Source organism: Sebastes fasciatus, chromosome 1 (assembly GCF_043250625.1).
Source record: "Sebastes fasciatus isolate fSebFas1 chromosome 1, fSebFas1.pri, whole genome shotgun sequence".
Classification (NCBI taxonomy): domain Eukaryota; kingdom Metazoa; phylum Chordata; class Actinopteri; order Perciformes; family Sebastidae; genus Sebastes; species Sebastes fasciatus.
In genome coordinates this window covers 26,816,718-26,843,816 of record NC_133795.1, presented here as the reverse complement: position 1 = coordinate 26,843,816, position 27,099 = coordinate 26,816,718, and the positions used below count along the sequence as shown (strand labels likewise).

General features: G+C 40.8%; 1 protein-coding gene across 16 annotated transcripts in view; it reads left to right on the top strand.

Annotated features, from left to right (window-relative positions):
• The window catches only part of nav1b (neuron navigator 1b), a 90,169-nt gene extending 63,668 nt beyond the window's left edge, over positions 1-26,501 (top strand). For 6 of the 16 annotated variants that reach the window (XM_074640392.1, XM_074640383.1, XM_074640507.1 and 3 more), the window contains 25 exons: positions 13-313; positions 1,452-2,202; positions 3,011-3,427; positions 3,973-4,014; positions 4,113-4,270; positions 4,775-4,948; positions 5,546-5,598; positions 6,076-6,099; positions 6,610-6,687; positions 10,154-10,252; positions 11,055-11,166; positions 11,288-11,418; positions 13,168-13,340; positions 13,516-13,675; positions 14,867-15,068; positions 16,120-16,217; positions 16,311-16,406; positions 16,785-16,953; positions 19,792-20,027; positions 20,140-20,294; positions 20,389-20,460; positions 21,620-21,816; positions 21,973-22,091; positions 22,759-22,956; positions 23,082-26,501. In XM_074640392.1, the coding sequence (XP_074496493.1) occupies positions 13-313; positions 1,452-2,202; positions 3,011-3,427; positions 3,973-4,014; positions 4,113-4,270; positions 4,775-4,948; positions 5,546-5,598; positions 6,076-6,099; positions 6,610-6,687; positions 10,154-10,252; positions 11,055-11,166; positions 11,288-11,418; positions 13,168-13,340; positions 13,516-13,675; positions 14,867-15,068; positions 16,120-16,217; positions 16,311-16,406; positions 16,785-16,953; positions 19,792-20,027; positions 20,140-20,294; positions 20,389-20,460; positions 21,620-21,816; positions 21,973-22,091; positions 22,759-22,956; positions 23,082-23,165 (4,299 nt within the window). In that variant the 3' untranslated portion in view covers positions 23,166-26,501. The remainder of the gene's footprint in view (positions 1-12; positions 314-1,451; positions 2,203-3,010; positions 3,428-3,972; positions 4,015-4,112; positions 4,271-4,774; positions 4,949-5,545; positions 5,599-6,075; positions 6,100-6,609; positions 6,688-10,153; positions 10,253-11,054; positions 11,167-11,287; positions 11,419-13,167; positions 13,341-13,515; positions 13,676-14,866; positions 15,069-16,119; positions 16,218-16,310; positions 16,407-16,784; positions 16,954-19,791; positions 20,028-20,139; positions 20,295-20,388; positions 20,461-21,619; positions 21,817-21,972; positions 22,092-22,758; positions 22,957-23,081) is intronic. The other 10 variants (XM_074640412.1, XM_074640465.1, XM_074640420.1 and 7 more) reach the window with 6 other exon arrangements.
• Positions 26,502-27,099: the final 598 nt, after the last annotated feature.

Here is a 27,099-nt window from a genome sequence, read left to right as displayed (position 1 = left end):
CTCTCTTTGCAGCTCCGCACTGACGCAGAGAAGCGCTCCCTGGTGGAAAGCGGACTCTCTTGGTACAGCGAGGACGGAAAGGCCGTCCACAAGCTCGACAGCTGCAGCTACGACACGGGGAGTCTCAAGACGGAGGCCCCGAGCAAGTGGAGGAAGAAGCCTCCGAGCCTCAGTGAAGACTCGGGGTGTAAAGGAGAACTGAGGAAGCCTCAGAGCTTGGGTCAGCCAGGAAGTTTCAAAAAGGGTCGTAATCCTCCCATAGGCGTGACCTCCCCCATCACCCATACCTCCCAGAGCACGCTGAAAGTTGCAGGTGAGATCGAAGAGTTTTTATCAGCCTGTTCTCTTCTCTGCTATTCCCGTCCTGTAGAAATTTGGTTTTGAGAAATTGTTCTGTTTTTAACTTGTTTAAACTACAAAATCTATGTCATCCATTATCTCTTCATATTCTGTGTCCAAATGTAAAACAGCTTGTTTATAGAGCAGCCAAGACGGATATCTGCTTGGTATCAAGATGAATGCAGAAGTGTACCCCTTTAGCGTAAGCCAGGTTTTGATTTGTAGCACAGCTCAGTATGCTGAAGGGAAAAAATGCACCATTAAATCCGTTTCATTGAGCTTCAAGCCCAGAGCAATGTTTCTGCTATTATCTCAGAGAAAAGCCGGTTACTTACTGTTGTACATGTCCGCAGAGACGCTGTGTCTGCCATCTGCAGCGACTACATTTATTTAATCCCCCAACAAAACATGCCACGATTAAATGATAATGTTAAAAGTGAGTTCCAATACCAACATTTCTTGGCCTTTCATTTTATTTTTCCTCAGCTTAGTTTTAGCTTTGAACACAAGTGATTACAATTAGATCTGATTGTATGAATGGAAAAAAAGATTACCCTTTATCCTTATCCTTTTAATGAGTCGTTCAATCGCCACAGCTCTGTGCTTTTACTTTAATGATCCATGCAGATCTGATTTTGATTGATTATTTCACTGTCTTATGATATGGTCAAAACATGTAGTTTAGTTTAATTTTGCATAAGACCCTTTTAAGTCAGAGTCAGTTGGTGAGTCACCTTTGACGTCATGGGCACATCAGCTCTCTAAGTAAATACAGATGTTTCTTGCTTATATTTTATCTCTTACTGTTATGTGAAAGTGTCTAGTTAAAGAGAAATGATGTGTGATGATTATCCATTCAGGTTCCAGTCTTTTAAGTGGGGTTGTTTTCATTTTTGTTAGCCCAAGTTTACTGGTTTTACTGGCCCAACAACCTATTCAGTCTGTCCGTTAATTTGTAATCTATCCGTCTGTTTTTGAGTAGCTTGTTCTTGTCAGAGTCACGGTGGTAACAGAACAAACAGCACCCCAAACATTCTTGCTGCTTCCTGTCAATTGTTATTGAAATTGCCATATTGTTGTTATTCAACTATACGATGTCTTTCTTTATCTAGCACCTAAAACTGAGAAGCCGCTGGATAAATCCAGGATTTCCCTCAAAACTGCTGGTCTACAACGGTCCCGTTCAGACGCTGGAAGGGATCACCATGGAGAGCACCGCAAGCCCCCGTCAGGTTTGGTTAAACCCACAGCTGGAGCTTCCTATGGCTACAAGAAACCACCAACAGCCACTGGTACCGCCACTGTTATGACAGCAGGGGGCGCCACCATCTCCAGTGGCTCTGCCACTGTGGGGAAAACCCCCAAGTCATCTGGCATCCCTGTGAAGCCTGTGGGAGGGGGAATACCCTCGGGTCGAAAGAACAGTTTTGACGCCAGCAGCGAGCAGAGCTTCATGATGCCAATCGCCAGGAACAGCATTCAGTACCGCAGCCTGCCGCGGCCGGCCAAATCGAGCACGTTCAGCGTGATTGGTCGCCCCGCGCCTCGACCTATCAGCGGCACCATTGATCCCAGTCTGTTGAGTTTGAGGCCTGTGCCCATGGCCTCCACAGGCCCCAGGGTTAAAGAGCCCAGTAGCTGCGGCAGTAAGATGTCCAATCGAACGAGCGCAGGCCCGGTGAACATGACGGACCGAGAGAAGGAGAAGGAGAGGGCCAAGGCCAAGGCTGTGGGTGCAGACATGGACTGTTGCTCTCTGAAAGGAGACACTTTGTCCACAGGAGAGTCCACTGTGAAACTGCACGGCCTGAGACGGACCAGCAGCGGCAAATATCCTGAACTGTCATCGCCCACCACACCAAGGTGTCTCATTTACATATTACTTTAAAGGGTTGGTCAAATCACAAACAAAAAACTAAAATCTCTCTGACCCCTGGTGGCACCTAGAAGTCGTACTTTTCCCTCCATTTGTATTCTCTAGTAGGACATACATTAAACTTTGGTTTTATATGCTCAGGATTTCTTCTGCTCTCTAATACAGTGGTTCTCAACTAGGGGTCCGGGGACCCACAGGGGTCCTTGAGGGAGTTCCAGGGGCTCCCCAGAAAAATGGGGAATAGTTTATTTTCACTATTTAATTTACTATAGAAGCGAGCCCACTATGAGTAAGAGTGACTATTTTGATCATAGGTTTCACTTCCCCCACGGTTATCTCCTCAACTATAGAATTCTGGTCTTAATGAAATCTTATCAAATGGGGGTCCGTGACCCTAATAACCTAAAATGTTAAGAACCGCTGCCCTAATACATCACCACAATACAATGAAAGTGAATGAAATATCAGTTGTGGTGCCTACAGGATTGAAAAATCACAGTTTAAAAAATGTAACAGCTCTATCTCTTTCCACAAGCAGTGTCCCAGTTACCCTAAATAGTTCACAGAGCTCACTATGAGCAGTTTAGAGTAACGGGAACATTGCTTCTTTGGATTTATGTCGCTGTTGAAATTTAGAGGCATCTTAGAGACAGATACCTCAAAAAACCTTGGCAAATACAACCACAACTTATCTGCCTGGCTGGAGGTAGAGAACTTAGGAAATGAACTGAAATGAATACACATCATGTGCTTAGTTTCTGTATTCTAACATCTTTTTTTATACCTGATCCCCAGGATGCTGAACACTAAGTCCCTGGGTCGCCCACCCAGCTTGGCTCACCTGGACAAGGTCAACTCCAACAGCCTTGACTCCTGCGTGACCATCCACGACCTCCCGCCCAAAGTCCCCCCTTATTCCAAGCTGCACGACTTGGCCGGCTCCCACGTCCCCTCCCGCCTCACCCCCAGCCCGGCGCCCGTGCTCCACATCGATTCCCCCGGCTCCTACACCAGCGAGAGCCTGAGTCTGAGTGCATCCCCGCTGCTCTACCCCAAGCTGTCCGGCATGCACCGCAGCATGGAGTCCCTGCCCCTCCAGATGAGCGTGCCCTCCAGCTCGAGGTTTATCAGAACTGAGGTGCATGACAAGGAACAGAGGGGCGCGGGGACCTGGGGAGCCGGAAGCAGGACGTCCCTCAACCTCACAGATAGGTTAGTCTCATCCCAAGAAATATCTAACATTGATGTAAATTGATTGTTATTTTAAGCCTCTCAAGGCCACTTTTCTATCTTCATATGAACCAACACTGGTCGAGGTAACTGCATTTATCCCAGCCACTGAACAAAATGTCCAGTTGGCAGATGAACCATTGTTTCAGTGTGAAGACATCCAACATTGGGCTATAAGTTTCTTGGCAGCAGACATACCAACCATATTTTATGTGCCTTTTCCCGGAACGGAAACTCTGAGGTGTCATTTAGAAGATGGAGGGTTTGGCTCCATCGGAAAATCTCTGTCTGTCAAGGTGGAGATGGTCCGAATTGTTTCCTGCCAAAAAAATGTCCTTTTAAGCAATCCCACGCTGTGTTAATGAAAACGCCCAGTGTGCCATATGGGCAAGATGTACAAAAAGGATTAGACGATAAACCCTTGAGGTCCTCTAAAATGATAGTGTTTTTGTAAGGCTCTGAGAGACGTACCATTTTTATAAGAGTTATTCTCTATTAATCATGTCTATATTCTCTTTTTTTTACAGCTTGCAAACAGACAGAAATACCTTGCCGAAGAAAGGCTTAGAGTACGTCAGAACAATTACTTTTCCAAGCATCTATTTTGAAATCTCACACTGTGATGTATCTTTATTGTTTGAAGTTAAAATGACTTCTCTTTTCTCAGACGCTATGGCTCAAGCCTGTCAGATAGCGACGGCAAACCGGGAAGGCGCCACTCCCACAACATAGTCAGCATGACAGATAGCGATAGCCCCCCTCAGCTGCCTTCGCCGACCCGCCCCCTCCACCCCTCCTCCGGCAAGGCCCCTCTCACCAACGTGGGTGAGTCTGCTCGCAACATTGGGCTGCCAAGTTCTAAAAACACTTTGAAACTAATGAGACTTGAGGTCTTTGATAAGCCATCTATCTTAGCGTTGATTATTATTCAGGACGGGATATTAAGTTCCCACTGAGAGGGAAGTCAAGCAGGGTTTTTTACAGTTAAGAAATATTGACACAAGTTGTCAATAATAGTCTGAACGCTGAAGTGATGGCAAATTGTTCTGGTATCAGATTTGACTATGTGAATGTTACATCTGCACTCATTTAGACTCAAGTTAAAGTCTGAAATATGCTGGAGATGGAGGCAATAGGGGGTCAAGTCAGGCTATATATATCTCTTTGACTGTTGTGGAACCGTAGTGTTGCCTTTCACTGAGTCATCAGAATAAGCGTGCTATACCTAGATGGACTGTGTGTGAGAGTGTGTGTTGCTCTGCAGTGCTGTATCCCACAGTTTAATATGTGCCACTCACTGTCTTTCCAAACGTCTGTCTTTTATGATAGTTGCCCCAATTTCTTGTGGCACCCCGAGGATATCGCGCTCCAACAGCATAGGCCCGCCCAGCGAGTCAGCCTGCGATCTCTATGGAACCTCCCCCCTGGGCAGCAGTATGTCCCTGGCTGACCGGCCAAAAAGCATGATGCGCTGTGGGTCTTTCCGCGAACCAGGGGATGATGGTGAGCCTGCTCTGCAGGGGAGTCGCCCAAAGTGGCCTCAAATGAAACAAAGCTGTCCACTCATACAGCACACAGTCTGTTAAGCAACATGTCAGAAGGACATTTGTTTTCATTAAGAAGGAAAAGTGGAGAGTCTGGGTGCCTTCATTTTAGATTAATAGTGAGTTGACTTAAAGGCACTATCTGTGGTCCAAATGGAAACAAAGCAGGAGACCCGCCACCAGTAATTTAAACCTGCTTTCACTCTCAGATAATATGCATGTGTTTTAATACACATTCTACCACCAACTCCAAGTTCTTAATGTATTTCGATGCGATAACAAAAGTCTGTTTACATTAAACTCTTAAATCATGTCTGTGAATGTGCCTGTTATTGATGTGTTCTTAATTAGCTGACTGAGATTGAGATATTCCGTTGTCTAAAGGGTTGTCAGTAGTAAAAATGATTCACAAGTAGTGAAAACAAAGTCTTTTATTTGTTACTGTGGGGTAGGGCTGCTCGATTATAACAAAATCATAATCAAGATTATTTTGGTCAATATTGTATTAGTATATTGTTTATTTTAATAAGTCATTTCTCTATCTTGCCCGTTTCAGTGCATGGATCCGTGCTCTCTCTGGCGTCCAATGCTTCCTCCAACCATTCTTCGGTGAGTAGATACAGTCATAATATGTACAGTATAATGTTACTTTTGCTGGACGTTAAGTGCTTTGTGACTTCAGTTTACTCACTGTCCTGTCTTCAAGAAGCAAAGTGATCATTTAATAAAGCTTGTACAGCATAGAATCATTTTCTCTAATATAGGTAAATTGCCTTAATCACAATGATTCATGGACTTTTGGACTCATGTAGCATGCAGGAGAACCTTATATGCCTTATATTAAGTGACCTTAAAGCCTTCCCTAGTTGGTTACAACCCTCTTATTGTCCTGGTACTGCATTCTGTGATTGGACAACTATTCGGTACCTATTCTGACATTGTATTTCCCCACTGCCGTCTCGTTAAAACATCAGTGATGTCCCTTTTACTGCTTTTACTGTGGATAACAAGTTTTCGTAACTCCCTCTAAAGTTAACTGACTACCTTATCCCTCTTGTTCATTTGCTTTCACCATGCCTTCGTTAGAATGAGGAGAGGATACAAGGGGAGGTAAGGCCGACGTGCCACGACTCTTCAACTCACATTGTGCGTTTTCTCTGCATCATCTGTCAGTCATTTCCTGTTGAAACGGGTCCCTTCATCAGATGATGTTATCATTGCTCAGTGAAGGCCACAGATCTCTCAACTCAGGGTCTCATAACTCAGTTCATTTTGTTTTTATCTCTCTAATATTCTTTATCCTTTAGCACCACCTGCTAACATTTAATAAAGACATTCTCAGTGCATGAGAAAATCCACCGTCATCCCTTGATTAAACATTTTCTCTTATTTTGAAGTGTATTCATCCACTGTCATTTTGGTTTCTTTTATATTTTGTTGTTTGCATATTCTTTATTTTTATTTAACCAAACGAAAACAACACATTTCATCACATAAAGCTGCTGCATTATCATCAATCAAACCTTTATTAATATCCTCAACACTGCTGGCTTTTTGTCCGAGGTATTGTATAAATACATTGTCCGTACTGCTGGGGCTTACTTTTCAATTTTTCCACAGCAAATCCGCAAGTTGAGGCGAGAGCTGGAGTCTTCCCAGGAAAAGGTTGCAGACTTGACCATGCAGCTTAGTGCCAATGTATGTATGATTTATCTTTTATTTTCTTTAAGATTCCCTTTTTGCCTCTTTTCGTAAGCTAATTTGTTTATGTGTTGGAGGCACGCCAGATATTTTATCAGAGTGTAGATTATACCTCCTCTAAGTCATTTAGTTTGCAGCCCACAACTCAGTGAGATACAGAAACCCCATTTAACAGGTGTATCTAATATCTGCCCAGCATTTTTGTAAGGGTGAGATGTGAGGAAGATATGGTGTGAATCCTTGCTCACTTAAGAAATTGAGGATCACTGTGGATGACTCTGGATGCCAAGGCATAACTCTGGCCTTGGTCCGACTTGCAGGGAGTAAGGACAACCAGTCACAACATATCTAGGATCTAGCAATCCACCCAACACTAGGGACTTTTTGAATTATATTTGTGAGCATTGTATGCCTAGGTGACAGAAGGATGATGACAGGAAACAAAGGGAAAACAACATGCAAAAAAAGGTCCCAAGTTGCGGTTCATGATCCCTAACCATTAGGCCACGTTGGTCTTACAGCAGACATGCCATATTTTCAGTTCTCTCACTGTCACTCACATTTTTCCCCTGTTGCTATAATCCTTCGGCTCTGTAGCCTTGATAGACACCCGTTTAACCCTCAACTTGCTTTTAACTGATTGAACCAGCTGAATCATTTTCCACCCCTGCTACTTCTTATAGTCTCACACCGCAGCTTCTAGATGCTTGAGTCTGGCTTTTTCCATCACACTCAACTTTTACTTTTAACACCACCTAACCACACTGATCTGGGGTCCAGTTGCATAAGAATAGACCTAGTCTTTGTCTTAAATATAACTTTAAATCAGACTTGCTATAGACACTTCAATTTAGCTGTTGCATAAAGCTTTCCTATGAGTGAATAATGTAAGACTGAGTTAGATAGCCTGTTGCGCAATGCATTATGGGTGAAATAATACACTTCACAGAAGAAAAAAATGGCGAATGCAACAGCAACAACTTAAACAGTATAAATCCAACCACAATATGATACAATAATCCAAAAACGTTATGGATAAACAGTTGAAATCGTTAGCAAGAAATAAGCTAAAAGTAATGGATAAATAGTTAGCTAAAGTTAGATAAAAGTAATGGATAAACACAGTTGAAATAATTAGCTAAAAGTAATACATAAACAGTTGAAATAGCTGCAAAAAGTCAGCTAAAAGTAATGGGTAAACAGTTGAAATAGTTAGCTTAAAGGTAACGTTAGCTAAAAGTAATACATAAACAGTTGAAATAGTTAGCTTAAAGGTAACGTTAGCTGAAAGTAATGGATAAACAGTTGAAATAGTTAGCTTAAAGGTAACGTTAGCTAAAAGTAATGGGTAAACAGTTGAAATAGTTAGCTTAAAGGTAACGTTAGCTGAAAGTAATGGATAAACAGTTGAAAATATTAGCCAGCTGACCTTCTGACAGATTGTTGCCAAAACTCTCACCTCAGGCTTAGCCAGGTGGAGAGGTGGATAACTTTCCTACCTCAAAGTCAGTCTTAATATTAAGCAACAGACAGGCTTGATTAGACTAGTCCAACCTGACAATCTAAAACCAGTCTAAGGCAAAGACTAGTCTTAAACTAAGTATATGCAACTGGCCCCTGATCTGATAGACAACCAGTATGAACTACAGTCTCCTATTGCACATTTTACCCACTCACTGCCGCTGCTAAACTCTCAACTAACCTGGGTGTTTTGAACATACCAAGTGACTGTATGAAGCATATATCTGTGTGTGTGTGTGTGTGTGTGTGTGTATTTTTTCTGTTTTTACTGTATGAGAAGTTTATTCCCACGCCTAACGCCACTGTCCCTCTCTTTTACGTTCTTGGATGTATTGACTGCTGGACTCGCTGCTTCCCCATGCCTGCCTCCCGCTGACCCGCACCTTTGGATGCTGGGTGGAGCAGCTAGGCCAGGTTTGTTGGATTGTTGCTTCTAGAGAGCTCTCTGTCGCCGTGCATGTTACTGAGAGGACGTCAAGCTGACAAGTTGCTGTCATCTGACATCTCTGCTGGGCTCGCTGTGTGGCACAGCTGACCTCGTCACCTTCCTTGAAGCATGTAGACATGTTGGCAACTAATTATTGTTTTTATTTCAATTATCTATTAATCTGTTGACTATTATTTTGATTAATCATTTAGTCTCTAAAATGTCAGAGCAAAGTGAAAAGGGTCAGCATAACTTCCTAGTCTGAACAACAGTCCAAAGATGAAAAAAACAGCAAATGTTTGGCATATTTGCTTGATAAATTCCTCAAATGATCAAATATCAAAATTGTCTTTTCATTTTCTGTCTATCAACTAATTAATAATTAACCAATTCTTTTTCTCAGCACCAATTTCTGAATATTCCTGATAATATTCTTAGATTTGAAGGCTAATAAGATACTGCACATACTAACCTTTGGGATACAACTTAGAGACATTAGAGAGAAATACAGTTATTTAAAAACAAATTGGAGATAAAGACTTTCAGGTGATGTAACAGACTTTAAAGCAGCCATATAGAGGTCTAAAGAAATTGCAATATATCGCCTTGCTTACAGTATCGCAATATATCGCAATATATTGAATCGTTACCCATGTATCATGATACGTATCGTATCGCCAGATCTTGCCAATACACAGTTCTACAGTGTTACAATTGTAAAGCGTTCTACATAGATTTCTGTGGCAGACAAAAAAATTGTGTGGCTAGTAGAAATGTTCAGTGACCTGCTACGGTTGCACGAGAGGAAAAAACGTAATTTTAGACCCTGCCCTGAAAGCTTGCTCTTAGGAGGTCAGTAACATCATTCAAACATATTCAAGGAGTAGCAGAGTGCTTTATTATTCAACAAATGTGACCTCAAAGAAATACCTAAGCAAGGTACCCAACAAAAAGAAATGAAGAAGGGAATAGTAGGCTGGCAGTATTCAACAAAAGGAAGGGAACACACCCAGACCAACCACACAACAAGCTGTCGGAACTATCAAACCAAAAAAAGAAACTAATCCCAACAGAAATAAAGCCGCATAAAAAGGACTATCTGACCCACCATCATTTTATCATGATGGTGTCAGCAGTGGATTTTAGAAGATTTCTAATCATTCGCTCCATCATGAGCAGAAATAGTGTGAGACATTCTAGCCTCTAGGTCAGACATGCAACATGAGGTTGGCGAGGTTTGTCCTCCAGCGTCACACCCTTGCCCTCCCTCACCACCAATACCCTAACATCCTCATTCATCTCTGACATCACCCACAGCTGTCCACTACTCCATCCCCTCCCTCCTGTCCCAGCAGATGAAGAAAGCCATTTGCTTGATGTGCTGTGAGCGTGTGAGGCTGCAGACCGATTCGATGCAGCCGGTGACTCATACCTGTCTGCTGTCTCAACCCCCCCACTCTCTCTCTGTCTCTGTCTCTCTGCCTCCTCCTCCTACCTCTGTGTCTTCCTCTAAAGGCTAATCTGGTAGCGGCTTTTGAGCAGAGTTTGGCGCTGATGACGGCACGCCTGCAGACCCTGTCGGTCTCCTCGGACCAAAAGGTATCTATCACGATGGTAATGAATGTCATACCACTAGAGACACGTGTGACAATTTCTGTATTATTATATAAGGAAAAGTCCATGACACTTAAAGAAACAAGAAATGAATATCATTCTAAAGTAATAGTTTTATTCCTACATACCAAACAAATACATGATGATTATTATTACTATTATTATTACTATTTGTTTGATCATCATTCAACTGCTTTATATTAGATCCTGTCAGTTAAAGAGAAGCTACTAGGTGACATAGTTATATTATCATCAGCCACTCAACACAACACCATCATCCTTGTTGAAATCAGAATCAGAAATACTTTATTGATCCCAAGGGGGGGGGGAAATTGGGGCGTTACAGTTGCTCTTGTATAAACATAAAGAAATGGAAGAAAATGGAAATTGGGAGTAAGTAACATGTTAATTATGTACATAATGCTACAACATAAACACAATATATATAAAGAAATATAAGTAAGTACTAAAATTAAAAATAAGAAAATGAGAATCTTAAGAAATATGAAATATGTACAAATATTTGCATTAATATGTGCAATATATAACCAATAACCAAAGTGCAAATAGGTAAATACAAATTATTATAAGTAAATACAAAAATGCTGAGAAGTGGGATGTATTAAGTGTGTTAAATATAAATGCCAGAATGGTATAAAAAACAAATGAATATTTCTTGAATGTACAGTATAAATGCAGTATTATGGACAGTATTGAACAGTTGAATTATTGTACGGTAATAATAGACATGCCACAATCCTTGGTTTAGAATAAAACACACATTGATATTTCCCTCCACCAGGACTCTGAACTCACTGACCTGAAGGATACCATCGAGGTTCTGAGAGTCAAAAACACAGAGGCCCATGAAATCATTCAGGGGGCTCTCAGCAGTCCGGACTCTGCTCCTAAAGGTACAGAATAATGTTTGGGATGTACAAAAACAGAAAACATGCAAAGATGAAGGGAGGAATTTCAAAAGCTTCCCTCTCTACAGTATATTCATTGTGCTTTTTTTTTCCTCCTGGTATTTAGAACTGCCGATCAATCGCCAGAACTCCTCCGAAAGCATCTCCAGCCTCACCAGCAACACCAGCCACACCAGCCACTCCAGTATAGGCAGTCTCAAAGAGCAGGAGGCCAAGAAGAAGAAGAAGAAGAGCTGGGTGAGAATCTAGAGGTTGCACTTATTAGAAATACTGTTCACTGAATCACTGACCGGATGATTGAGTCCCAACATACTGCCCTCCCTGTGTGGTGAGACCCACACAGACGCTGAATTAAATTGCAGTGTTTTATGAATCAGATGTTTTTCTTCAGATCATTAGAGATAGGGATTGGAAGCTATCAAACCATTTGTGGTATTTAATTGAACAGTTCAGCTTGTCTGGGTTTGTAATTGGTCAAACTCATCAAACTCAAATTCATCAAACTTTGAGAAATTCAGGGATTGTCTTGATTAGTCCCAGATCATCAAATTTATAGCTTCAAAGGATTTTTTGTAAGGCTGACCCGAGTGCTTTACAGCTTTCGACCGTTGCCATGGTAATCGACCTCCAAATCAGTGTTCGAATGCTTTTTTTTTTTTTATATATATAACTATGTAATAATATCAACAATAATTATTTATATTATTACAGATATTCTCAGACGGATAATGCTGTTTGTTGTGTGTAGAGGTGCGTGTGTGTGTACAGTAGTGCAGCATCAGTACTGAAACGGGGGAGATGGAGACAGACAGAAGAACATGTCAGCCGGCCGTGCTGCTCTGTGCCGCGAACCTTCGAATACCTTCGATTATTTCTCACTGAAGCTTCGAAGTCCAAAAAATGGTATTCGGGACAACTCAAATTTTTTATCACATGCTCAAACGGTACAATATGTGCAGTGAAATGCAGGCTGCTAAAAAGGCCAGTTTGAAATAAAGAATAACATTAGGTAGAAGAACAATAAAAATAATAAAAATAAATGATGAAAGATAACAAATTATAAATGTATGTAATAAAAGAATTCAAATGATACGTTTATATTGGCCCAATGTGTCACAGCTAGGTGAGCTGTTCTATTATCAGTTTTTATTATGTTTATTACACAGCTTTTTTGAATACTCGATTCTGATTGGTCAGTCACGGCGTTCTACGGTCTGATATTTCTTTATAGCAGACCGTTGCTATGTATAACAGACTGTTGCTATGGATGCAGTTCTGATGTCGGATTCTGGAGGTCCATTTCATGTGTCAAATTATTGATTTCTTAAGTAAGTAGCCGTGTAATAAGCTTGCGTCGGGGTCCTGCATCGCCCTGAAGGGCTCGCTATACATTATTCCTCAAAAAAAAATTATCTGAAAAGAAAATAGAAGTCCGTCAGCCGCCGCTCTAGTGTGTTTTCCTACGTGTGTGTGTGTGTGTGTCTCGTTGTCGTCCTATCTTGTTCCAAATCTGTTATTAAGTATGACTCTGGTCTCTCCTTCATGCTGCCCTGCTTTTTATTTTAGGTCTTTGAGGTGAGTGATGTTGCTACAGTAAATAAACTCTGAAACCCCCTCTCCTGTTCTCCAGCCTGCATGCACGATATGAGTCATACTTGCGAAACGTTTTGGAAACTTTCCGTCATCCGTGTCTTTTTAAACTTGACACACAGAATCACTTTGTACCATATTTGGATCATGTTAAACTGTTATATTAAATTACAGAATCATGGTTTAATGTCCTTTATGTTAAACTGTTCTGTACTACTATAGGCACCAAGCGGATCAGTGAACACGAGTATTACTGTAGAACGTTTACATGGAGATGGTTTTCACAAACTGTATTTTGTAGCTGGTATCATTTATTTTATTATACAGTAGTATTATACTCTGGTGTCATTTTTAGACATATTATTTATTTCTGTCTTATGTTTCTTCTCTGTGCAGTTACGCAGCTCCTTCAACAAGGCCTTCAGTAAGAAGGGCTCCAAGCAGGCAGGGCCGTACGCTGACATTGAGGAAATTTCCACCCCAGAATCCTCTGCACCTTCCTCCCCCAAAGTCCACCATGTTGGAGACAACCCTCCATTGAAATTATCACCCTCTGCATCATCATCAGGGTAAACCTCTCCCTGCATACTGTATGTTGCTGTATCTATATTTATTTTTTAATTCTAATATAGCTGTGTCACTTAATTTAACATTTGAAAGTGAGGTTTCTAGCTGTCAGTCTGATGATCCCTGCCACCTTTCCCAAATCTCTAACGTTGTCTTATTTCAACTGAATATCTCCAGACTCTGTGAAGACGATGAGGAGGTGGGGGATGACAAGGTTGTAACAGAGTTGCGTACAGAGCTGTGGGAGAAGGAGCGTAAACTGACAGACGTCCGCCTGGAGGCTCTAAGCTCTGCCAGTCAGCTGGAGCAGCTGCAGGAGGCCATGACCGACATGCAGGTATGTGTGATATATTCCTTTGATATTTGGCGTTACTTTTTACTTCCAAAAAATGTCCTCGCCAAGAACTTTGCTTTGGAGTTTCTGCAGTTCACATGTGGAGTTGGTAAAGGTGATTAAGATGCCAATCTTTAAATCCTCTGACCTGTGTGCAAATATTTGGAGAAGGTCAAGGACAATGTTTATTGTATGTACAGTATGTGCTGTTCTGTGTTCAGGTGTTTTGAAGTGGGGTTGTATGAGGTTCTTATCCATAGTCAGTGTATTACCTACACTAGATGACGGTCGGCACGCCCCCGGTTTGGAGAAGCAGACAGGAGTATCGGCATAGGAGCAAAGCAATGTACTGCTGTGGACGGGGCTGGCAGCAAAAGCGTATTTTAGCCACCTAAAAGAAAGACTCACCTAAAACAATCTGTATCAGGTAACATTTAGAATATTTTCACCGCTTTACGTTGCTGTGAGACAGCTATACAGTCTGTTTCCGACGGGGAACTGATGCCGTTAACTATGCTCTTGCCAACGCAACCAGACTCACTTGAACACATTTGACATCACAGAACACAGGAGTTGCTGGTCTACCACTGCCTCGATCGGTTAGTTTGTTTGTGTTATTGTGTGATTTTGATTAGTTCGGATTCACCGAAGTCACAAAATAGCACAAACAAACTAACCAATCGAGGTAGAGGTAGACCAGCAACCCCCGTGTTCTGCTGGGTAAAATTACAGTTATTTTCAATGGAGTCTGGTGGCTTTGGCGAGAGCGTAGATGGATACAACTGCTTCAGTTCCCCGTCGGAAAGGGCTGTCTCATGGCAAGATAAAGCAGAAAAAATAATCTAAATATAGCGTAAACTTAAACTGATACTGATTTTTTTAGGTGAGCCTTTCTTTTAGGTTGCTAAAATACATTTTGCTGCCGGCCCCGTCCACAGCGGTACATTGCTTTGGTTTTGTGCGGTAACTGTAGGTAATACATCTACTATGGATAAGTACCTCATATAACCCCATTTCAAAACACCAGAACTATCCCTTTAATGTGTTTTAACTTGATTATTCCAGCAAATCTTACCTTCAATTTTAGAAACCTTTTTAGCATTCACTCAGAAAAAAATCATCACTGCAGTTGGGTTATGGAAGTGACACTATGATTTAGTGAAATAACTGTATCACTTGTGATTTTGTCTGTAGTCGACAGTGGAGAACCTGAAGGCTGAGAATGACCATCTGAAGACAGGTACTAATCTGTCCCCCTGCCCGTCCCCTGGACCCTCCAGCTCCGTCTCCCAGTCCTCAGGTCTCACTGCTCTGGGAAGTTCATCACCTCGACAGTCCGTAGCCGTGCAAATGCCCAAGAGCTACAGCCGAGGGCTGAGTGAGGGGGGCAGCTCAGGTACAGTTCAGTCTCTGACATGTCGACAATGTCAGAATGGTATCGCCACTGTGGCAGACACGTAGGCACAGTGCTTAGATTAAATGGTTTTTACACACAATGAATTCATTGTAAATAATCTGGTGTGTTCTTCAATTTACAGTATGAATGATTGGAGTGCCTTTCTAGAAAAACATTTACTTAATAATTGTATTATACTTTATGCGCAAATTTGCGCTAAACTTTGGCGAGGAAAAACATGGCACGGACATTTTCAAAAGGATCCCTTGACCTCTGACCTCAAGATATGTGAATGAAAATGGGTTCTATGGGTACCCACGAGTCTCCCCTTTACAGACATGCCCCCTTTATGATAATCACATGCAGTTTGGGGCAAGTCATAGTCAAGTCAGCACACTGACACACTGACAGCTGTTGTTGTCTGTGCTGTTCTTCTTGAGTTTACCATGTTATGATTTGAGCATATTTGTATGCTAAATGCAGTACCTGTGAGGGTTTCTGGACAATATTTGTCATTATTTTGTGTTATTAATTGATTTCCAATAATAAATATATACCTACATTTACATCAAGCCTCATATTTGCCCACTCCCATGATGATAAGAGTATTAAATACTTGTCAAATCTCCCTTTACGGTACATTTTGAACAGTTAATTGTGATTAATTTTGCAATTAAATATTTTAATTGATTGACAGCCTCTGTTTTTTTCACTATTTTTCCAATACCATTTATTAATCGTCACTTTCATTGACGTTATGACAATGAAATGCTAAATAATATTATGTCTGAAGATAAAATCTTGACTTTTTATCCCTCACAGTTTACTAATTTGTGCGCATGAATTTACCACTACAAAACAGTTAAACGATGACTTTGGTTCAGCATTCTGTGCAACATTTATTATTATTTTTTCAATCATGACCCTTCAAGAGGCTCCACAAAAGCAAAACCTTGTTGCTTACATCTTGATCTAACTTGTGTCACACATGCTACATGATCTTTCTTTTCTTCTTATTTTTCTGTCCCTTTCTTTTATATTCACTCCTCAGCAGACGTCCACTCAGATACTCTCAGTCTTTCCTCTCAGAGGGATGACCACCGTGTTCGGGTGGTGATTTGTGTTGCAGATTTACACGTCTTCAAAGATGTAAGTATGTCGTTTTTCGTCTTTTATTCTTTAGACCAAATAAAAGTGATTTTAACCTCTGTATCTCCTGTTTGTTTCACTTTGTATCAACAGGAGGTTAAACAGCAGGATTTCTTCGTCGGCACCGTCAGGGTGAACGGCAGGATGGACTGGCCCATGCTGGATTCAGCTGTCAGCCAGGCTTTCAAGGTGAGGCCCCGTCTTCTGACCACTCTGTTCACCGTGAACTGTCCGAGGACTGAATGTACAGTGTGAATCAAGCATGATACAGCTGTCATGTTAAATTTAGTATGCTGTTACTTCAAAGAGTTCCACGACTGCACAGCGGTGGAAACTAAGACGCAAAAATAGCGTATAGGAATCATGTTGAGCTGATTGATTTATGAAAAAGCACAAGATTAGCACGAGAGTTGTTTGAATTTACGGTCATTTAACAAGCTTATTTAGCCTTTGACAGGTGTTGGTAGTTAGTGAGCTCTGAAACATCCACACAGGACACTGTCTGCACACACTAAATCCTTTTTAGACTAATTAATCAGCTCTCTTTTTCTGTTCTTTTAATTCCAGGTGTACGTAGCCAAGGTGGACCCCACTTCTAGTCTGGGCCTGTCCACAGACTCCATCTACAGTTACAGTATGGGCCACATTAAGAGAGTGCTGGGAGGAGAAGCTCCAGAGACACAGCCCTCTCGCTGCATGTCCCGAGGCCCCAGCAGCATCACAGTGGCCCTGAAAGGTCTGTGGAGAAATGAGTGACATATAAGATCGTGTTAGGTTTACGTTTGGGTGTTTACGTCTACAGATTTGGAAGTATATCACTTCAGTCCAGCACTAGTATCATTTAAATAAGATAAATTTTTAAACACAAAGTTAAATTCAGCATTGTCACACATTGTTAGAAAAACAATTTCCAATGTGGGAAAGCATTGATTTAGTGCTCACTACGGTGCAAGCTCAAAGACATTAGAGACACAATAGATGCTCCAATAGATGCTCCAAGATCTTTATTTATCCCCAAGGGGCAATTGGTTCTGCCGCAGTAGCAATAAAAACAACAACACAGAGCTAGACACACTAGATAAATGATTTTAAAAAACACATATACGTACATAACCCCACAGAATGAAAAAAAACATATAAGTACAAGAGTAAAAGGTGAACAAAAGTGCAACAAAAGTTACAATATTAGTCAAAAGAATGAAAGGAAGAGAAACAGGCATGGTTGGAGATATGCTGATGCTATCTGTACTTTACAGAGGGTATGAAAGATAATTTATATCTGTTAGTGGTCAACCTCCGGGTCTGAAAAGTGAAGCCAATGTTGAAGTGCCTTAAACTTGCGTTCTTTCTAACAGCCAGCAGGGGGCGACTCCTCTGGTTGCAAAAAGAAGTCTGCTTGTATAGAAGTCTATGAGAAAATGAGCCTACTTCTCTCTTGATTTATTACCTCAGTAAACATTTTAAACATGAGTTTATGGTCTTAATCGCTAGTTTCAAGTCTTCTTCAATACAGCATGATGTTCATTTAGTAAATTATGGTCCCATTTAGAGTCAAATAGACCATAAAGCACGGTATGCTTTAGGGCGTGGCTACCTTGTGATTGACATGTCGCTACCACGGCGTTGTCCGATCTGGGAGTTGTCCCTGTTTTCGTCGTACAACTTTAACCCTTTCAAAGTGAGTTTTTAGTTCATGAAAACTCACCATAATTTTGGTCGCCTAAAAATGTCTTATTCAGTGTTCGGTTGTACTTAGTTCCACCCTCTCGTGTCACTTCTGGTTGACAAAAACCAAGATAGCGACGGCTAAAATTCTGAACTCAAGGCTTTCAAACGGTAGTCCACAAACCAATGGGTGACATCCACCTCTTATATACAGTTTATGGGCAGGAACATACATTTCAAGTGCAGGGGATGGTTACTGTCAGATATAATGGATTATGCCTTCTTTAACAACTGTTTGTTGTACAGTACAGATAGATTTTTCTTCGTTGATGAGATTTTCTGTTTGAAGTTGAGGGATGAATACAAGCAAATAAATGAAAAGGTGAAGAAGACTGACTCAATAGATCTCAAAAGATGTATAAAACATTGTCATCTGGGATCGATCAACCTGGAACTTGGCTAGCTTCCCTTTTTTACCGCTAGTCAATCAGACTTTGGGGGATGAGATAAATTTCCTTGCAGTAAGTACTCAAATGTTGTTTTTTGACCGTAGAGCCTGTTGGAGTCAGTCCAGCTTCAAGTTTCAAATATCCATCTCTTCAATTCGGAAACCGCAAATCTTTTGATTGAAAGCTGCGTCAACACACATACGATACATTGAGGGATACATAACCAGGTTTCTCAATCACATCTTTTGCATTAGCTTTCAGTATGTTGTGAAGTGTTTATCTGTTTATCCATGTCTCGACTGAGTGCAAATCCTGATGTCTGTCTGTTTATCAGACTAAATTTGGACCTGTCTGTCTTTACTGCTGTTTGGTCCAGTTTGTTTTACAACTCTTTTTTACGTCCAACGTGCGTCCAGTTACATTGAACTTTGAGCTGCAGTCCTCATCATTAATCAAAACATTAACTCAAATGACCCCATGGCAGATGATGAGCTCATCAGTTCAACAACATTATGTTTGGCTTCTCTGGAAATAAACCACAGTTCGAGATTTATTTGGTCAAATTATGCATAGAAGCTCAAACTTAACATTTTCACAGACTGACGTAATTATTTACATCATATTCCTATAACAGCAGTGTTTTGGTTTGGGAGTTGCACACATGCGGAGCCCATCAGTGATTCTAAACCAGGAGAGTCGAGGTTCTGGTTCGGTAGTCCTTGATAGACCTTTTGCATGCAGGAATGCAAGGAGCAAAGTAGAGCAGCAGAGACAGGGCTCTGGGTAACATGATCTCCGTGCAGCCAGGCTCAGCTGGTCGACCATCCTTAGACACATGGGCCCCATAGATGCTAAGGCGGAACATTAGACTCCTGCAGGCTGGTGGGGGGGGGGGGTGCACAGACTCCCTACACTTGATGCAAAGTTATTTTCAGTGCAAAATGCTTGAACACCATGTTGCTCATGAAGGACAAGCTCCTCCTGTTTCTAATGTGTATTTCTTTTTGGTTGAGATATTAATATTATTTAGATACAAATTATTTAGAGGATAAACCCCTTGAGATGCGCCATCTCGTTTTCAAGGGGGTCCTCAGGCACAAAACGTGGAAGTTAACAAACATTTAAGCACATAAATAATAATAATGATAATAAATTAAACAAAAACATGAAGTCAACAACAAAACAATCAACATAGTAACATCAACAAGGACATACACAAAGGCTCTCCCTCCATCCCGTCCCAAACTACACCAACATAACATGGAAATAATTAACATAAAAATAATGATGAACATAATAATAGAATAACATTATGTCAAAATACTGAGTTTATTCTTAAATTGATAACAAAGTCAAATACAATCAAGAACAAGTAGATTCTTAGCAAGCACCTAAAAATCAAGTATGAAACTACAGTTTATCACCAACTCTAATTTCATATTTTTCCTCGCTATGTTCAGGTTTGAAGGAGAAGTGTGTGGACGGCCTGGTGTTCGAAACCCTCATTCCCAAACCCATGATGCAACACTACATCAGCCTGTTGCTCAAACACCGGCGCCTCATCCTGTCCGGGCCAAGCGGGACGGGTAAGAGCTACCTGGCTTCCCGGCTGGCTGAGTACCTGGTGGACCGCAGCGCCCGCGAAGTCACCGACGGCATCGTGGCCACTTTCAACATGCACCGCCAGTCATGCAAGGTGACAGAGAGTGACGACCCCGTATGAATCTGTACGCCACCCGGATTATTTGGTGTGTCATGTTGTCAGCTTCTTTTCATCACTGTCTCTCTTTCGCCTTTTCTCTCCTCAGGATCTGCAGCTTTATCTTTCCAACCTGGCCAACCAAATCGATCGGGAAACCAGTACGTCAGAAGTCCCGCTGGTCGTTATTCTGGATGATATTCACGGGCCTGCTTCCCTCAGCGAACTCGTCAATGGTGCTCTCACCTGCAAATATCACAAATGGTACGCTCCATATACACACACTGAAACTAGCCGCAAGAGTATTTCTGTGATCATTCAATGTAACCTAAACTGTAATATTGTTCCCGTTCCGTAGTCCTTACATTATTGGAACGAGCAACCAGCCGGTGAAGATGATAGCTAACCACGGCCTCCATCTCAGCTTCAGGTTGGTTAAAGGAACGATTGTGGAAGGACTGCCTGATGTGTTCTGGCTGAATGTGTCCTGGTTACACTGTTAGATTTGAAGCTCACTCACTGTGGAGTAAACAAGTCAATCCAATAAAAAACATCTTAAAGCAGGTCAATAGTAAACTGTGAGTTAATGTGTTTATATGTGATCTGATACAACATGATTTAATACAGATTGGTTTCGCTCAGTGCCGTGAATACCAATAATGACTTTACCTTGTTGTCTGTCATTGCTTTTTGTTTTAAGTAACAGTCATGACTTACTTTTGTTGCTTTTAGTCTGAAATTTGATAACAAAAAACAAACATATCACTATTACCTGCACTTGAGATTATTAAAGCAACATTTTACCTACTGCTGAAAATAGTGAAAAGAAAATCCTCCATTCCACCCTCCCAAAAACAGAAACACAAATATAGGATGTGACTGTGAAAAGGACAAACCAAATACTGGCTCTAGAGAGGGCCTTTCACATTTCACGCTTCACGCTTGTGAACCTGCAGTAATGTGAGCTGCATAGTGCAAAACCGTGGTACCGCCAGCCGCCATCTGACTTCCGTTGCTCCTAAAGTAGTGTTATTATGGTAAGGATGGCCTCTGAGCGAGGCAAATGCCGCTCCCACGGTTTTGCACCCGGTGGCTCACGTTACCGCAGTCTTGGAAAGGGAGGAGTGAGCCGAGGGGTACTTAGTTAGTTGTAATCTGCAACCACACCACTAGATGTCGCTAAATCCTACACACTGTTAGAACAAAAGGTTGTTACTTTAAAAGGTAGAAACTGATTATGACAGATTGCAATAACAGAACAGGTTTTTTTTATACATTTGGTTGAGTGATGCTGTGACATTGATGTAGGAAGAGGATATAGCCATGTGAAATGGAACAACGCCAAACAATTGTTTATGAATTATTATTTTTGATTTTGTCGGTTTAATTGTGTTTCCTCAGTCAGAATACAGGGTATACCATTTGTAGATCTCAATCCAATTGTCAACCAGTTGATCCCTATGGGTCTGACTTAAACTGTTAACTCAAGGATCTAATGTTGATGTGGCTGTGAGGGATAATGCATAGCTAATCCCATATGTAGCTAAAGCAAGAGCCCTCTGATGTATTTTTACCTTTCGTCATCTTAGGATGGTGACTTTCTCCAACAATGTAGAGCCAGCCAACGGCTTCCTGGTGCGCTACTTGCACAGGAAGCTGATGGAGTCGGAGGATGAGAGGAGCTTGACCAATGAGGATCTGATCAGGGTGTTGGACTGGGTGCCCAAACTGTGGTATCATCTGCATGCATTCCTGGAGAAGCACAGCACGTCGGACTTCCTTATTGGTATGAAACACACACTCTTATCAGGACAGGGCTTCAAAGATGAAGAAAGCTGCATTTTCTTTCTTTTTTTTATGGAATATTGACAACTTTATTTGTGTGAATGGTGACAAATTGTGTGTCCTCTGTGTTCTTCTTTCTCCTCCCGTGTGTCCTCAGGCCCCTGCTTTTTCCTGTCCTGTCCAGTCACGGTGGATGAGTTTCGATCGTGGTTCATTGACCTTTGGAACCACTCTATTATTCCTTACCTGCAAGAGGGGGCCAAGGACGGCATCAAGGTGAGAAACCGCAGCCAACAAATCCAGAAAATAGATTCAGCTAGCATTACAATCTTCCTCACAAAGTGCTGGCGGCTTCTAACCTGACACGCTACCGTAGATGGTTTGTTTACATCTGAGAAGCCGTCATTGGAAACTGTTTGGAAAAGGGCAGGCACTTTAAAAAAAATACTTCGCAGGTGATTGGATGAACTATCTGTCAATCAAACTTTTGCTAAAGCCAGTCAGGAGAAGAGCAAAAACATGTTTTCCATCGAGAAAAGCATTCAGTACCGTTCTTTGCTCTTCTTTCAGTGAAGAAATACTCTCCAGTTCACATATAACTGATGCTATGGCAGCATCTACGCTAACCTCTTCAGGAGCTGCCATTGTTGTTTAGAACGAACAGTCGCTTTTCCGTCTCGCGTCACACACACCTAAGCCTCGCCCATAGCTGCCAGTAGCTGCTCACAGGACGCTGATTGGTCCGTGCTCTGGCTTTCCGGACACAAACACATTACTTGAAGTCTGACAAGATTTATTTTTGTGCGATATGTGATCCCGCCATTCTCGCATGAGCTTGTGAGATTGCGAGAATCCAGCTGCCGTGCAAGGTAAGGTGGCTTCAGCCTTTTACAGGAAATGTTGCGCTCTAATTTTACCGTCCTGGTATGTTGTGACGCTTCAGGTCCACGGCCAGAAGGCGGTATGGGAGGACCCAGTGGAGTGGGTGAGGGGCACCCTGCCTTGGCCGTCTGCTCAGCAGGACCAGGCAAAGCTGTTCCACCTGCCTCCACCCAGCATCGGCTGCGGCAGCCCCGGTCAGCCCAGCGAGGAGCGGCTTCACAAGGAGACTCCACCCAGCTCCATGGAATCTGATCCGCTGGTAAGAAGACACGTCATGGTTGTTTTTTTCTTCTGTCAGAAATATCCGCTTTATTAAATACTTCAAACTGAAATAGATCATTTAGTACCGCTGATTTCTCGACTCTTCTCTTTTCTTTGTTATAGATGGCAATGCTTTTGAAACTTCAAGAGGCTGCCAATTACATTGAGTCCCCAGACAAAGAAGACCCCAGTCTGCCTAAACTTTGAACACAAAGCTTACATGTTACACTTAGCACTTCAAATTCTATGTGTTTTTTTTCGTCCACTGTGATGACGCAGTGCACGTTCAGGAACAAATGAACCCTCAGAAATGGTTGTAGGGTGATTTAAACTGTCATTCCCGCAGTAGGTTAAAAGTATAAATCATTTTATTACATGCAGTATTTTCAAAAGACTATATATTACTTTACTGTATATTTGACTGGATGACATTCACTTTAGTTCAGATCCCTTTACCACCACGTTAGCACTCAGTACTCAGTTAGATTGGTGCTAATCTATCACTAAGAAACTCATCGTCTCAGCACTTAGACTTCAGGTGATTTCTGCAACAGCGCACGTGCATCATGGGATACGGAGTTCTCGTCAACGGAAGCTATTCTCAATTATTGCGACTCATTTTTGGAAAAGAGTATGACAGCATGACAGATGCTACTATTTACTGCAAAGTTCTTTGGTACATATCTCCTGTATAAGTATCTTTGAAGGCCAAATCTTATACATATGCAATCCTGAACTTTACAACCGGAGCAGGTGAAACAAAACAAAATGCCTTAAGAACAAAGACGTCAACGTCACATCAACTTCCGCAGAGTACACTGGTGCTTTCATCGCTATCATCCGAGCTAAGACGGTCAGGAGTCAGTTATTTCTTCAACTCTCTACATTATTTATTTCAATTAATCTTTAATCTTTTGTTTTATAATATCAAATTATAAAATATTATAGGATCAATTATCAGTATATGTTTTCACATACATGTTTTTTTTATCATTTTACGGCTTATAAGTTGAACATTTAAACTTGCTGTCATACTCTTTTGCATAAAAACAAAACCTATTTATTAGTGATGTGAGTTCATCACTTTGTTGCTGCAAGCACTTAATTTAGTTGTATGAACTTTTAGTTTCATGTCAAACAAGTGTCACCAACGTTGCCATATATATCAGGTATTAGATACTTATTACACAGGGATAATATAACACAACAAACACCCTCCAATTAAACAGATGCTATTTGAATCAAATTCAGATTTTTTTTTGTTCTACAACATTTATCTAGGAAAGAGTACATTTGTTTCAAATCTTTCCCCCCATATTCAGAGTAGCTACCGTATATATTGTGTACATACAACCGTGCTACATGGCAGTTATTTTATCTATATTAGTTGGTGCAAATATCTAATATACCGAACCAAATACTGTACTTTGATCATGCATATTGACTGTCATGTTAGCGGTTTAAGTTCAACTATGAATGTATAGAAAACACTTGTGGAAAAACAACCATTTAGCAGTATCTAGCAGGTGCTTTTAAAGGAAGCCTTATCACAAAGCTCCACGGCGAAACACTTCTAACAATGTCTGAGTAGAGTGACTTTAAAGCTACCTATGCCCATTTTCATTTGCAAGAGTTCATCCACTTCACGAATAGAATACAAAAAAATCACATTCTCGTGCTTATTATCATCATTTAGGTACGTATGGTGCTCTTTAACAATATCCCCAAACTGTTTTAGTGTCAAATAAAGATCACGTAGACTTTCAGGGTAGGTTAGCAAGGAGTTTTTGTGTCCTACAGTAGAACTGTCAAACGCTAAAGTAACGTGAAATAGATCTGGAAGATGATTTCTGATATTTTTTAGGACGTGTTGTCGAAGAAGTGTTGACGACATTAGACAGTGAAGTCATGTGACACATTGTTAAGTGTACGCCCATGTTGATATCGTACGGTACTATTCATATTTGAGAACACTTTGGGTGCACGACACAGTAACAAGGTGATTATGGGGAGTAGAAACAAAAGATTTAAACACTTTTTAAGGTACTTTGTGTAGATTTTTTTTGTAAAGAAGCCCTACTGGAGTAAATGGCAGACAAAGTGGTTGTGCAAGTATTTGTCGAAATATTTCACCTGTTCATCCCGAACTGTGTCATTGTTTTAGGTGCTCAGACTGAACGTCACATGTACATAAATCCTGTAAATGAATGTCGGACCACTTTTATGACAGCTCCATAAGAAAGTTTAACATTTTAATTTGTATCTGAGCTGCTTATTGCTTCGTTATAGCACTGTTTGCATACGGCTGATAACAAAACTAATCCGCAGCTCTGATTGGTCACCTGTAAACTAAAAAAAAGGATGAATTAAAGACCTCCAAAGAGCAAAAAAAAGATGCCAATTGGCCAGTGACTGGTCACATGCCGATTGAGAATAATGTCAGTTATTGTAAATATTTCAGGTATTAGACAGTATTACCAACCCTGGTCTGTTTCTGCAGGTTAACTAAAGCCATCAGCTCCAGCTTCTCATCTCATTCACTGGTTGTTGTGCCTGTTGCTCTGTAGTAGCTGTGATTTGTGTTTGCTTACTAGTGTTATCAAGACTATGCAGCAACTTCTACTGGTGTTGGCAATCAGCGAATGTCTGATCCTCACGAGCAAACGCGGTGTGTTTTCATCTGGTTTCTGTTTTTTGAGTTCTTAATTTGGACCAAATTGCGACACAGGACAAAAGTGGAAGCTTGTTTCAAGCAGGTGGCACCGAGCCTTAAAGAGAGGAGGGTTTGTTTGGCGTTGCGTTGAGAACAGGGTTCATAGATGTAGTTAAAGAAATGAAGCAGTTTGTAAGCTGTTGCATGTGTTTTGTCCTTGTGAATGGGTGACAAAAGTACTGGAAATGTAAATGGTCAAATGACGATAAACAAAGAAACAAAAAGTTTGAAAGTCTAATTGAAATAGTTGACAAGAATCAGCACTTAACTGTTTGCAAAGTTACGTAGAATCCAACCAGATAAAGAGATGAATCTTATCTCTTTAGGCCAATACAGGTTGCTGAATAGTCATATTTTTGCAAAGCTTGTTGTGGACTAAAAAGATTTTTTTTTAAAGAAATGTTATGCGGTATCTAATGTCACTGACGTGCAAATGTTAAGGGTTTCTAAGTGTTGTAAATGCATGTAAACTTGCTGTGTGATGAGAAAAAAACAATTTAACATTAATGTATGGTTTAGGAAAATCATTCTAGATAATGTTTTCCTTTTTAATACTCCAAATATTTGATATTTCTTTTCTTTTTTTTCTAAAGAATCCTTTGTAAAACTTAATTTCTCTATTTTGTACAGGGCATCATTGTAAAGATTGTAAATAGGTCAGCATTCTGGATGCGGCAACAATCATTGAGGAGGGGAAACAAAGAAATCATCCTTGAGAGAAAGGTATATTTCTTCAGAGTTGGGTCCAGTACGTGGATAAGGCATGTTTCTGAAGGCTTTCATCCACCTATCACTGGTTGTTGGAATCAATAAAATACATGTTATATTTATTCTGTTGCTTCTTATGTGTCAGTTTGACAGTGTTGACCTGTTAATAAGAACTACAAAAATAATATAGTATTGCATTTGATTTAAGTAATGATGAAAGTCCTATGGGGATGTTATAAAAAGTAAAAAATGTGATACAAATATGTATATATAAATATGTGTATACACATATGTATGTATTTATTTATATATATATATGCATATGTATGTATTTATATATATATAGAGATATATATGTGTGTGCATATATATATATATATATATGTATGTACAGTATGTATGTATATATATGTATGTGTGTACATATATATATATGTGTGTGTGTGTTTGTATATCTCTATTTGTGTATATAATTTTTTGTTATTTTTTAAAAATATTTTTTTAACATAAATACCACCAAGTAGCAAGATTAAATTCAACAACTAATGGTTGTGTTATCCATATTTATGCCCAGTGAGTGTTAATGAGTTAATGAGTGAGACCAACAGACAGACAGGTCTGTCTGAGTCAGACATGGATCTCAGTCAGTATCTCTTACATGTACTTCATTAGTGGGGCGGTGCTTGAACCTGCTGGGTCTCTATATAAACCCAACACCCC